Source organism: Kogia breviceps, chromosome 7, assembly GCF_026419965.1.
Source record: "Kogia breviceps isolate mKogBre1 chromosome 7, mKogBre1 haplotype 1, whole genome shotgun sequence".
Lineage (NCBI taxonomy): Eukaryota > Metazoa > Chordata > Mammalia > Artiodactyla > Physeteridae > Kogia > Kogia breviceps.
In genome coordinates this window covers 74,341,823-74,356,465 of record NC_081316.1, presented here as the reverse complement: position 1 = coordinate 74,356,465, position 14,643 = coordinate 74,341,823, and the positions used below count along the sequence as shown (strand labels likewise).

The following is a 14,643-nucleotide window of genomic DNA, read 5'->3' as shown; positions in this document are numbered from 1 at the left end:
TTTTTAAGACATTTTAAAGTACAAATAAACTGATTTTTTTTCTCCTTTTTGTGTTACTTTTGAGTAACATCTTTAATTACTGTAAATATGTATTTAAACTATTTTTGGAACTTTTGATATTAAAAACAACATTATATTACCATCGCATTCGTATGTAAGCTCATCATCTGAATTTACTTGTAATGGCTTTTCATTGAGCAAGTATTTGTTACCTAGTGTTTATATGCTAGGCATTTGGTAGAGAGAGATGAAGTTTTAAGTAATTTACAGATCTCTTCACAGTAGCAATATATGTATGTATAAATAGTTTAAATAACATTTAAGGATGGCTAAATACCATGAGAGTAGAGAGAAGGGAGATTAATGAAACTTGGAGAAGTGGCTTAGAAGAGCAAGTAGAACTTGAGGCAGGTCATGAAAATAGGTATGGTTTGGCTAGGTAGAGACGAAAAAGAGGGCCTTGTAGACAGGTGGACTTTCCAGAGCAAAACTGAGTAATAGTAAGTGCTACCTAAATGTTTGTTACTGTTAGTTTGTATCAGGTACTGTTCTGAGCACTTTACATATAGACTCATTTAATTCTCATGGTAACTATGAATTATTGAATACATGCTGTAATCCACATTTTACAAAGGAGGTAACTGAAGACACAGAGAGGTTAAATAGTTTGCCAGAGGCCACACTGCTAGAAGTAGCAACCCACTAGATGCCAGAATTTCCATTACCCTATTCGACCTGTATTGCAGTTGATGCCACTAAGTACAATATATTGCAGGGGCCTCCAGGAGATCTGTTTAAATGGAGTTTTTGTCAGAGTACGGGAAGATGAGGTTAATAGATGAAATCTAGAGCTTGTCCTCAAGACTAGAACAAACTCAGTAGTCCATGATAATGTGCCTGCTCTGGGGAGTGTTGCTTAGCAACAGGGATCCCAGGAGCTTAACCATGAGTTCCACCCTGGAAGAGGTCTGTAAACATATAGCTCTGTGGAGAAGAGTAAGAGCATAGCCAGATTGATTGATTCAGCAAACATATATTGAACGCTTATTGTGTGCCAAGCACTCTTTTAGGCACAGAGATTGCAGTGGTGAATAAGACAGAGTCCCTCCCTTAGACCTTCTGTAGGTCAGCCAATAGAATGAGCTCATTTCACAGTCATGTATGCCTTGAAGAAAATCAGGGCAGTATGGAAAGAATAACTGTCAAGACGTAGGGTGAGTAGTTAGGGAGGGCCCCTCTGAGGAAATACCATAGAATAGACTTGACAGGAGTCAGTCCTGTGAAGATACGGGAGAAGAACATTCAAGTCAGAAGAAACCGTAAGTGCAAAGCCTTTGAGGAGCAAAAATCCATTGTGACTGGAGCCCAGTGAGTGGAGGGGGAGGGAGAGATAAGATTAAAGAGGATTCCTTAAAGATTGTGAAAAGAGAATGAAGCTTTTTGCAGGTGGGGAAACAAAGCCCAAGAGCCTGATGATGTTTCATAATGTAGAACTAAGGAAGGAATGGCTCCTTTAAGAAGCTGGACCTCGCTGGGCTACAGACAGGGTAGCACTAGCATGAAGGATAGAGTTCTGTTTATTTTCTTCACTTGCTACATAACAGCCAGAGAGAACCTACCACTTTAGGTGTGTAGGCATGAACTATGGAAAATTTCAAAATATTAAAAAATAGTGAAATAGTATAATGAATCCCTCTGTACCCATCACCCAGCTTTGGATATTATCAACTCATTATCAGTCTTTTTTGTCTATAATCCTCCATTCTGATTATTTGGAAGCATATGCCCAATCATATCATCTGTAAATTATATCTCAGGTCACTGCTAAGATCTCCCCGGTTGCTTCATAATATCTTTTTTAAACATTCTGTTCAAATCATGATCTAAACAAGATCTATGCATTGAAATTGATTGATTAGACTCTTAACCTAGAAATGAAAACCAAAAATACAATGAGGTATCACCTCACACCGGTCAGAATGGCCATAATAAAAAAAAAAAAATCTACAAACAGTAAATACTGGAGAGGGTATGGAGAAAAGGTAACCCTCTTGCACTGTTGGTGGGAATGTAAATTGATACAGCCACTATGGAGAACAGTATGGAGGTTCCTTAAAAAACTAAAAATAGAACTACCATACGACCCAGCAATCCCACTACTGGTCATATACCCTGAGAAAACCACAATTCAAAAAGAGTCATGTACCACAATGTTCACTGCAGCACTATTTACAATAGCCTGGACATGGAAGCAACCTAAGTGTTGGTCGACAGATGAATGGATAAAGAAGATGTGGCACGTATATACAATGGAATATTATATTACTCAGCCATAAAAAGAAACAAAATTGAGTTTTTTGTAGTGAGGTGGATGGACCTAGAGTCTGTCATACAGAGTGAAGTCAGAAAGGGAAAAACAAATACCGTATTCTAACACATATATATGGAATCTAAAAAAAAGAAAATGGTTCTGAAGAACCTAGGGGCAGGACAGGAATAAAGATGCAGACATAGAGAATGGACTTGAGGACATGGGAAGGGGGAAGGGTAAGCTGGGACAAAGTGAGAGAGTGGCATGGACATATATACACTATCAAATGTAAAATAGATAGCTAGTGGGAAGCAGCCACATAGTACAGGGAGATCAGCTCAGTGCTTTGTGACCAGCTAGAGGGGTGGGATAGGGAGGGGAGGGAGACTCAAGAGGGAGGGGATATGGGGATATATGTATACGTACGTATAGCTGACTCACTTTGTTATATGGCAGAAAGCAACATAACATTGTAAAGCAGTTATACTCCAATAAAGATGTTAAAAAAAAAAGAAGACTCAACCTATTGACTTTTAATCCCCTTCGATCTTTTTTCCACATTGCAATTTATTCCTTGAAAAAATATATATATATATCAAAAACTGATGGCATTTGTCCTATAGTTTTTCACAGTTTGGATTTTGATGGTTGAGTGCCATAGTGTCATTTAATATTCTGTTCACTGTATTTTTGTGAGTTAATAATTAGGACAAGAATCTTGACCAGATTCAAGTTCATCAATTTCTTTCAAATGACCTTTACCTTTTATTCATGTTGCCTTCTTATGCCTTTTCTTGTGAAAGTCTAACTTTTTTCTAAATTTATGAATTAGAGAAAGACTAATGTTTCATTAGATATTAATAGCTTCAGTTAATATCCAAAGCCCTCAGAGTTAAGAGCTTAACATTTGTTATGATAATATTAATTATGCTTTAAAGAATAAAGATATTTTATAGATAATTTTCAAATATTTCATTTCAATAGGTGGGAATTTGAAGAATCTGAAGAAGATCCAGTGACGAGTATACCATACCAACTTCAAAGGCTTTTTGTTTTGTTACAAACCAGCAAAAAGAGAGCAATTGAAACCACAGATGTTACAAGGAGCTTTGGATGGGATAGTAGTGAGGGTACTAATTCTCTTATAATGATAAGTATTTGTAATAGTCAAAGGTATTCTGAGAGACCGTATTATAAACAAGTGACACATATTAACATCTTAATTAACTTTACCTTAAACCTTTTGATTGATTTTTGCTGGCATTTAAAAGTAACTTATTTTTAAGATCTAACTTCTGAGGCATAAATTTTTGATCAATTAAAATTTTCTTGTAAAGTAAGTTTGGTTATACTCTATTTTTATGTACTTAAACTAAAATTTTAAAAGTGTGTTGGCTTAGATTTTTATTAACAGATTTCTTGACTCTACAGTGAAAAATAACAAAAACAGCAAGTATTGTAGCACTACAGAGCATATGCTATTTATAAAGTGATGAGCTCTTGTGATTCTTTTCCTTGTGATTGCTTTTTTATGACTATAATGTATATTTTGTGTTCCTTTTAAATTTAGCATTATTTTATGTAGACTTTTCCATATTTCTGACAATGTGCTTTTAAACAACAAATTAATGCTTTATTACACTAAGTTAATAGCTCTTTTTAATTAAATTTTATCTTAAAATAGCTTGGCAGCAGCATGATGTACAGGAACTGTGCAGAGTCATGTTTGATGCTTTGGAACAGAAATGGAAACAAACAGAACAGGTGATTTATCTCTCAGGTTGAGAGGAGTGTTTTCTAATAAATTATTCATTACCCTTAAAGTGACTTTGTTCTATTGGAATGTTTTAAAACGTGAGCATTAGTCCAGTTGTCAAAGTACTGACAGTTCCCTCATCTTTAAAATAAGTTGGGCCCTGTGATCTGGATGATCTCTTTTTAGCTAAGAACTAGGTAATTCGTGTGTGTGTGTGTGTGTGTGTGTGTGTGTGTGTGTGTGTGTGTGTTGGGGATGATTTTTGGACAGTGTTTTCAGATATTTGCTAAGTAAATTAGATGTCTTATCTGTAACACATTATAAAGTATACATTGTAAAGTATATTCAGCTAGCATTACCTTCTTTTTGACCAGTCAGGTATAGTCATGCTTTTGACACTTAGGATCCTTGTTAATCTGACCCTATTCTTCTTATCCAGTGGAAGGAGGAACAGGTTAGAAGTGGGAGAATATTAGATATATCATTGGGGTGAGACATAAGGCTGAACTGGATGGGGCTCAGGACTCAGTACAGAGGAGGGTTTATGCTAGGTGTAGTGATAGAAGATCACTAGGGGTAAAAAAAGGGGAAGAATCTGGAAGGTAGCCTGGAGGATCTACTGTCTGATTGGAACTATTATGATGGCTTGGACTAAAGTTTTTCAAACTAGATTGTGATCCATTCATTTATGAAATCAGTTTAGTGAATCAACACCAGCACTTTAAAAAAAAAGGAATAAAATAGAAAAGTATAAGAGAAATATCACATAAGTAAGGGTAAGTATTGTTTTATGCAACTTTTGTTACAGTTATATGTACTGGGTTGCGGCGTAAATTATTTTCTTACTGTGGGTTGCTATCAAAACTGCTTGAAAAACACTGGATTGAAACACTTATAAATACCCTCTCAGATAGAGAAGACATAATCAAATATAACTGGGGCAGGTGAATGAAGAAAGCTTCATTATATAAATAGTATTAGAGTAGACAGTTATGGTAGATCCTAATTTGAAGGCTTATGAATTCTAGATACTTGAAGAGGTTTAAATTTATGTAAGAGTAAACTGTAATATGCTTTCCCTCTTATCTATTCTTACTTAAGAGATATTGGAAAAAATTTTAAGTTCATTTAGTGATCTAGTTTCTGTTCATTATCTATAGGATTGTATTTTCATAACTTTATGTAGATGGTGTTGGGGGTATTTCTTTTTCATAGGTCTGAAGGTACCCTTCCTTGTTACATCCCTGTGTGGGTCAACACTTCTATTAAGACCAGCTGGGGCATTCCTTCTGAGTTCCCAAATTTGGGTACAAGAATCTTGAGGCAAGACATTCACATGGAGGGTCCTTACTTAGGGAGTTACCTGCCTCCTTTGAGCCAGAATAGCCCCAGTTGGCTAAGTCTGGGGAGTAGGTGAGAGATCCATTCTTTTAGGTGAGGATATTTTGAGGGAGATGGAGTTCAAGATTTTTTTTTCAATTTCTGTACATTTAAAAAATTATAGTATATTTTTCCTTAAAGTTTTATGTATATTACTGAAAGTTTAAAAGTTTTATTTGTACCTTGAGATAGAGAATATAATTTTAGAAATCAGAATATATTATTGTGAAAGGGGTGGTAATATATGTAAAGCTATAAAAGTAGCCAATTGTTTAGCTGTGTGATTATCAGTATGCCTAAAATGATGTTATGATGTATTCTCATCCTAATGAAAAGATAATACGGGGCTTAGTAGTGAAATCAGTTATCAACAAAATACATTTTAATAGTGGGATTTTTAGTAATGTGAGAATTGAAATAATTTTTGCACATTCTTAATTTATTTTGTTTTTGTTAAACCTTGATTTTTTTTCTATAGAATTTTAGATTAGATAAATCTTAAAGCTTTCTAAAACTTCAACAGTAAGAATATCCTTTTGAAAATCATTCTAAAAGGCATAAACTATTGGTAACTTACTTTTAAGGAACGCTTTACAAAATATAAATGTTCTTATTTTTTAGGCTGATCTTATAAATGAACTGTATCAAGGCAAGCTGAAGGACTACGTGAGATGTCTGGAATGTGGTTATGAGGGCTGGAGAATCGACACATATCTTGATATTCCATTGGTCATCCGACCTTATGGGTCCAGCCAAGCATTTGCTAGTGTGGTGTGTACCTTTCAGCTGACTGCTTGTGTATCCATACACAGAATACATAATAGCACAGTGGTATAATATATCCTAAGGTAAGTATCATCCTAGATACACCTTCTTGGGTTGTTAGACATTCCTGCATTTAAACTAGCAAGATCTAGAAGATTTTTGACCCTTCAGTGAGTCCTAATAGTGCATGTATAAGAGGGGAAGTATATGCAAATATACTGCCTCATGGCTCAATCTTTTATTCTTTCTTAGAGATGACTAGATTATTTCACTTTATCTTTTTTTTTAAAGCTCTAAACAATCTATTTTATGAATGGTACTTTTTTTTTTTGGCCTTGCCATGTGGCTTATGGGATCTTGGTTCCCTGACCAGGGATTGAACCTGGGCCCTTGGCAATGAGAGCATGGAGTCCTAACCACTGGACCACCAGGGAATTCCCTGTAAGTCTACTTCTGTGATTTTTCTTTGTTTTGTATTGTTTTGTTCCATTGGAAAAATAACCTCTGGTTTTTATGACAAACAGAGGCCACATTTTTAAAAGAAGCATCCCTATTCTAAAATTTAATTTTAAAATGACCCAGGTATTATATAAACACAGATAATTTGAAGACTCAGAACTATATATAATTAACTTAGTTACTTATATATTGAGTATCAAATTGGGCGATTAAGAGTTTCTCATTCCTCCTTTTGTTATCTATTTTTAACTGCCTTTTGATAATTTTATTATTGCATTTTATTCTTATGTTTGTGTATTGAATTGCTTATACAAAGGGAGAGTCTTGGAAGGAGTTAAGTTGACATTTAAAATTAGAGTTCAGGGCTTCCCTGGTGGCGCAGTGGTTGAGAGTCCGCCTGCCGATGCAGGGGACGTGGGTTCGTGCCCTGGTCCGGGAAGATCCCACATGCCGCGGAGCGGCTGGGCACGTGAGCCGTGGCCGCTGAGCCTGTGCGTCTGGAACCTGTGCTCCGCAACAGGAGAGGCCACAGCAGTGAGAGGCCCGCGTACCGCAAAAAAATAAATAAATAAATAAAATTAGAGTTCAGAAACGTTTATTTGAACCTGTTATGAGCCAGGGGAAACTTTCAAAGCTAACTGAGATATCTGAAAAAGTAGAATTTCATCATGATGTTGCTTTGGATCTTACTTAATGCTGCAGTCAAGCCGATGATGGCTGCAGCTAAAATCAGTGTTTTTTGGGTTTTTTTTTTTTGGCGGTACACGGGCCTCTCTCGTTGCGGAGCGCAGGCGCCAGGCGCGCAGGCTCAGTGGCCATGGCTCACGGGCCCAGCCGCTCCGGGGCATGTGGGATCTTCCCAGACCGGGGCACGAACCCGTGTCCCCTGCAACGGCAGGCAGACTCTCAACCACTGTGCCACTAGGGAAGACCCAAAATCAGTGTTCTTAAAGCTAGTCCATACTTTAACCTCTAAAATGGTGCTACAAGTATGGTTTAGTACTCTGGCCTGTAGGACAATTGATGCCCTTTCTTTTTTTCTCCTATTTTTATATGACGTACAGGAAATAATAAGCAAGAAGTTATGGAATCAGTCAGTGGGAATCCAAAGTAAAAGACCTCTTCTGGATAGTGGAAGATCAGGCCTCCTTTGCTCCACTGTTTTTCAGTCAGCTTCCTGAATATATTTGAAAAATTTTGTTAAGTGCTTAATAGTGCCCTTTGTAAACTGCCACTCTGGGTATATGAGATTGGCATTGCTTTGAGTGGCTAGTTTTATTTTTCATTTTTGTTTTGTTTTTACTTTATTTATTTTGACAGTTTAAGGTAGAAGTGACATACTGAAAAATCATTAACATATGTCTTTCAGTGACTTATCTCCTAGCTCATTTTAAAATCTTGGCATTTCTTTAACAAAATATACTAGGGAAATAGTCAGTAGTCCCAAGTGATGTACACTATTTTTTCTGCTTTATTTATGAAAGTATTTTTTATGTAAGATTTTTCACATATATGTTCAGTTTAGTTTTTCTTTTTTTTACATAGTTATTGAATGTTGAGAAAGCTAGTTTTATTTGTGTTATGTTGGAATCTAATATTTGAGTACTCAGCAAATATAATTGCATAGCTAAATGTATATGTTGTAATTTATTCACCTGCTGAATCGTCACCACTCTCTTCAGTACATTATAGACATAGCAGTGGAATGATTTGGAGGATATTTTTGGAGAAGTGAAAAAAGTCACATTTCTGAACGAAATTCTCCAAATTCTCTTCTGCACTGATACATGGATGACAGTGGTTGGTGGTGGTGGAGATTATTCAGTGGGAATTGGAAGTTACAGCTATGAAGCAGTATGTGAGCAAGTTTATAACACACATGCGCTAATAGGGCTTGCAGAAGGGAACCTAAACCTTCCTAGACTTTGCTGGAATCTCTTGAGGGAAATTACAGCAGGTGAAACTACCCAAGATAGGGGTTCTAAGGAGGATACTACCTTCAGAGAACTTTAGTTAGAGGTAAGTGGTTTCCCTTTATTTTCTGAATTCAAACTTATAACCTACACTTGTTAAACTTCAGAAATCATCATACAGCATCTAAATTTAGTGTTATATCACTGTTTGCCATTGTGTATTTTGTTAGTTCTATGTGTTTTTAAAAGAATTTGGTATAAATGTGGATTGTAAATATCTAGGTAAAAGAAGCATTATAAAATCTCATTCAACTATTATAATATTTGGCCTTAATTGAGTTGAACTCTTAAAATTTATTTTTCTACTTTTATTAAGGGTCTCTGGTATGTTTGCCGTATTGGCTGTGTATACATATACACATAAACGTACTTGAGTACATGCACACATATGTACACACATGTACTTACATACACATACATTGATGATTATATGTTCTGCTTATTATATATTCTGTTTAGTGAGCCACAGTACTATAGTTATGTGTGTTCCATGAGGTTAATACCTGGTGTTTAATTTCAGATAATTAAATGTGAAGTTCTGTTAAAAATGAAAGTTGTTTTTTTTAAACTTCATCTGAAACATCCAGTTTCTGTAATTGTTTTATCTTCATGTTTAAATAAACTTGAGAATAATATTTAAGGTTAAATTAGAATGGAGTTGCCACTTAGTTAATTTATCATTATAACATCTGTAATTAACTTTCATGGTTATTTTTCACTGTGATTGATAGCAGACTAGTTTTTTAATAAGTGCTAGGAATCACGGATAGTTTTTTTAAAAGCTTTTTCATCCTAATATTTTCTTTGTTGAATCATTTCTTAGTTATTATAACTATAATATTTATTAAATTTCTGGTCTTCATTCTACCTGGCCAAGTAGTGGAAAGGGTTCTCCTGCCATTCTGTCTCTCAGATTGAGTTCTGTTCAACACTAGTCTCCATTAGGATTTAATAGATGTTTGGGAGAAGGCTTCTGATTAAATAAATTTGGGAAATTGTGTAACTGTAATTCTCTTTGGGAAGTTTACAGCTCATATTTAATTTTAAATGCCCTGAGTGTTCCTGTAGTAGAGAAATTTGTTTAACTGGGTTTAACCAATCTTATCTCTTCTCTGTGGAACATGTCAGTATTTCAAGAGACACTAGGATTCTAAGGAACATATTTTGTGAATCTCTGCATTAGATTAAGGTGATTTAAGGAAGTCTCTACTTTGTTACATTAATATTTATGTCCTGGGACCTTGGGGGGGAGTGAGAATACTAAAATATATGTTATAATTTCCTGTTGTTTTACATAGTTTGTTATTAATCCTGAAAAATTAATATCAGCTGAAAGATTATTTTAACCTTTTAAAAAATTTTATTCTCAGTGATTTATTAGGTAGTTACAGCCTTTTATTTTCACTGATTAGAGCTGTCTGCATAAAACCAATCTCTCTGAACTTTATAATCAAAGAAACCTTGAATCTGCTCATTGCCAAGCATATTTGAGAATGTATTATTATAAGAAGATACTCCTAAATACATTCTAATGATACATAAAAATTGGAAATAGTTTTATTGGTGAATTATGAAAACATTTCATGAATTAAAGAAAAATGATATAGCCTCATATGTTTGACATTAACTAGGGAAGCTTTTCTACTTAATAGTAAATTTTATTTATTTTTAAAATTTTTTAATAGTAAAGTTTGAACACTACCTTGTTATAGATACCCTTTGTCATGTATTTATTGAGTTGCTTATTCTGTGGCAGGCACTGTTCTAGACCATTTATTTTAGGGTAGTTTTATTTTCTTTTGGGGTAAGTACATTTAAGTATCTGTTTATTATGACAAAATGTATGAAATTGGATTTAGCTGTATAGTTCCATATAGTGTCTTTGGAAACATCAGATTATGTACTTGTTCCCTAAGTAAACACAATTTAATGATCATTTTAAAGTTTTGAATAGAAAACTGTTAAATTCATAAGTATTTATGAAATCGAAAGTGTTCCAGGTATTTAGTGTACACAAGTTTATATCATAAGTGCTACCCTGATTTGACAGCTAATTTGGACATTCTTATATGGCTGGCTTAACCACATAACTCATTTGGTTGGTAGAGTAGTCCAAATTTGTCCAAATATGTAAGCATCACATAAAGAAAACTCTCTTCCACAGACTCTATCCTCATTTTTCCAGGAATTTGTGTGGTTGGACATAGTGGGAACCAGTTTAAAAAGTGGGGACTTCTGCTTTCAGGATGATGGAGTAGATGTACATTGCCCTATTCCTCCCGCTAAAACAACTGAAAATCTTGAACATTATATATAAAATAAACATAAGAAGACTGAAAGGTGGAGAAAAGGCATAAAGACTAGGGACCTCAGGATTCAAGGAATGACATGGGGTGAGTTCCCTGGGTTTTCTTTTTGCCTAATATATCCCAAACTTGAAGATGAAGGCAGGCTGGAAATAGCAACTAGCACAGACTAGTAAGCCTGCTCTCTCTAGCCAAAAGACTGGGAAAGACAGAAAAGGTAGCCAGTAACTGCTGTCCTCTAGCCAAACACTGCAGAAAGACTGTGGCCCCAACCCTAACCCATGCCAGCCAAGGCTGAGTAGGGAGCCTAGACTTCCACCCTTACGAAGTTGTAAGAAGGCTCTCCAACCCCCTGCTGGGAGGATTTCAGAGAAGATTGAGTAGGGAGGCAGGAGTTTCTTCCCTGCTTGACAGTACTGAACCTCCCCACTGCCATTCTTTCTTTCCCCTGGTTAACTGTCATTAGAGACCATGTGGGGAGCCTGGCCTTACACTCCTACCTAAACAGTAAGGAGGTGCTCCTTTCCCTTCCCACTGGAGTAATGTTAGAGGAGGCCTAGGTGAGAGTCAGGACTTTCACCGCTTCCCAGGAGTAAGGAGGCTCTCCCCCTCCTACCTGTGGTGTCGGTGGAGGCCACAGAGGGAGCAGTAATGAGATGCTCCTGCCTCTCACAGCCCAGGTGGTGTCAGCAGAGGCCTACTGAGTAGCCAGAATCCCTACCCTTGCCAACAGTAGTGAAGAACCCCTCCCCACCACCAGTTTCAACATTGGCCAAGTGAAATTGGACTTCTGCTCCCACCTGGCAGTAATTGGGCAGGAACCTTTTCCCTAGCAGGAACAGTGTCAGAGGAAGCCATCTAAACTGGAAGATTTAAAATAGGGTCCAGAATATCATAATACCCCACATGTTCAGGTTTCAATTTAAAAAATCATTCTATATTCTGAGAACCAGGAAAATTTCATTTTGAATGAAAAGAGAATCAATAGACATAAACACCAAAATAACAGATGTTAGAATTATCTGACAAATATTTTAAAGCAGGCATCATAGAAATACTTCAGTGAGAGTTCCTAAACCCACTTGAAACAAATGAGAAAATAGTCCTGGGAAAGAAATAGCAGGTATAAAAAAAAATGAAATGGGAATTTAGAACTGAGAAATGCAAGAACCAAACTCAAAAAGTTAGTGGATAAGCTCAACAGCTGAATGGAAGAGACAGTGAACTTGAAGATAGAACAATAGAAGTTACCCAATCTAAATAACAGGAAATAGACTGGAGGGGGGATAAAGATCCTCAGGGACCCATGGAACTATAACAAAAGGTCTAACCTTTGTGTCACTGGAGTCCTGGAAGGAAAGGAAAAAGAAGGCAGGGCTAGAAAAATGAAGAAATAATGACTGAAGACTTCCCAAATTTGGCGAAAGGCATAAAGCCACAGGTCCAAGAAGCTGAGCAAATCACAAATAAGATAAGCCAAAAGAACTTTACGTCAAGTTCAATTATAGCTAAACTTCTGAAAACTAAAGACAAAGAAAATATCTTGAAAGCAGTGAGTGAGAAAAGGTACTGTTTCTACAGGAGAAAAGCACTCTGATTTCTCATAAGCAGATTTTTCATCAGAAACTATGAAGTCCTGAAGGCAGTGGCATATTTTTGAAGTGTTGAAAGAAAAGACCTGTCAACTAGAGTTTTATACCCAGTGAAAATATTCGGGAATGAAGGGAAAATCAAGACATTCTTAGATGAGGGAACACTAAGAATTTGTCACTAGCTGACGTACCTTAAAAAAAATGGCTAAAGAAATTTCTCTAAATAGAAAGGGAATGATAAAAGGAAGGTATATTGGAACATTAGGAGTGAAGAAAGAACATGGTAAGCAAAAATTTGGGTAAATACAGTAGGCTTTCCTTGTCCTCCTGAGTTTTCTAAATTATGTTTGATAGCTGAACCAAAATTGTAACACTGTTTGATGTGGTTCTAAATGTATGTAGAGGAACTATTTAAGACAACTATATTATAAATGGGAAAAGGTAAAAAGACATAGAGGTAAGCTTTCTATACTTCACTTGAACTGGTAAAAGGATGGGACCAACAGACAGATAAGTTTTGTGTATGTAATGTAATACCCAGAGCAACCACTGAAAAAGAGATAAACTCAACAGCACTATAGATAAATCAAACTGAAATTAAAAAAATTTTTTTTGGTCGTCCACAGGAAGGCAGAAAAAATAAAACAAACCAAAAATTTAAAATAGCATACTTAGTTACATGTAAATGGTGTAACTATACCAAGTAAAAGGCAGAGATCAGCATATTAGATTTTAAAAAAGTGACCCAACAGTATGCTAGCTACAAAAACTCCCTACAGTATATTGGTGTAGGCAGATTGATAGTAAAAGGATTGAAAATGATATACCATGTAAACATTAATGAAGATAAATGAGGAATGGCTGTATTAATATCAGGTAAAGTAGACTTTGAAGCAAAATTACTAGAGACAGAGAAGGGCATTATCTAATGATTAAAAAGGTCAATCCATCAAGAAGACAGCAATCCTAAATGTGTATGTACCAAGTGACAGAGCTGCAAAATACATGAGGCGAAAGCTGTCCTACCTGAAAGGAGAAATTGACAAATGTACAATTATAGTTGGAGACTTCAGTGCCCTTTTCAATAATTGATAGGTAGAATCTCTAGACAGAAAATTAGCAAAGATATGGAACTTAACAATACCATCAACCAACAAGATCTAACAGACATTTATAAAATGGTCCACTCAACAACAGCAGAGTTTAACATTCAAGTGCCTGTGGACTACATACTAGAGTAGACCATATCCTGAGCCATAATACAAACCTCAATTTAAAAGAATTAAAATCATAGAGTATATGTTATTTAGCCACACTGGAATCAAATTGGAAATCAATAACAGAAAGATAAGTGGAAAATCACCAAACATTTGAAAAATAAACAACACGCTTAAATCCGTGAGTCAAAGAGAAATGTTTTTTAAAATACTTTGAACTGAATGGAAGTGAAAATATAACATGTCAGAAATTTTGAGACACAGCTGAAGCAATACTCCTGATAGGGAAACTTAGAACATTAAATGCTGCCCTTTAGCAAACATTCTTAACATTAGAAAAAAGAGGAATTGTTTTGAATCAATAATCTAAGCTTCCACCTAACCTGGAAAAAGAGCAAAAGAAACCAAGAGCCAGCAGAAGGAAGGACATAATAAAGAAAAGGACAGAAATCTGTGAAATTGAAAACAGAAAATTAATAAATGAGAGCTATTATTTGAAAATATCAATCCGATTGACAAACATGTAGCAAGACTGACAGAAGGGGAAAAAAGATAAGAAAAAATTTTCCAGTATTAAGAATGAAATTAGTACCACTACAAACCTTGTAGATATCAAAATGATAGTAAGGGACAACTCTGCAAACATAAATTTGATAACTTAGATGAAATGAGCCAATGCCTTGAAAAGCACACAGTACAATTCATCTAATATGACTTGAATAGCCCTATAACTGTTAAGATATTAAATTCATAATTTAAAATCTCTTAGAAAGAAAATCTGTAAGTTGGAATGGTTTCACTGGAGACTTGTACCAGACATTTTAGCACAGTGAACACCAGTTCTACACAACCCCTTCCAAAAAAACAGAAAGGAAAGAACCCTT

General features: G+C 35.5%; 1 protein-coding gene across 3 annotated transcripts in view; it reads left to right on the top strand.

Moving 5' to 3' along the window:
* Positions 1–14,643, top strand: part of USP47 (ubiquitin specific peptidase 47) — a 130,222-nt gene that overhangs the window by 66,818 nt on the left and 48,761 nt on the right. For all 3 annotated transcript variants that reach the window (XM_059067897.2, XM_059067896.2, XM_067038606.1), the window contains 3 exons: positions 3,296–3,441; positions 3,996–4,075; positions 6,069–6,218. In XM_059067897.2, coding sequence (XP_058923880.1) covers positions 3,296–3,441; positions 3,996–4,075; positions 6,069–6,218 — 376 coding nt within the window. The remainder of the gene's footprint in view (positions 1–3,295; positions 3,442–3,995; positions 4,076–6,068; positions 6,219–14,643) is intronic.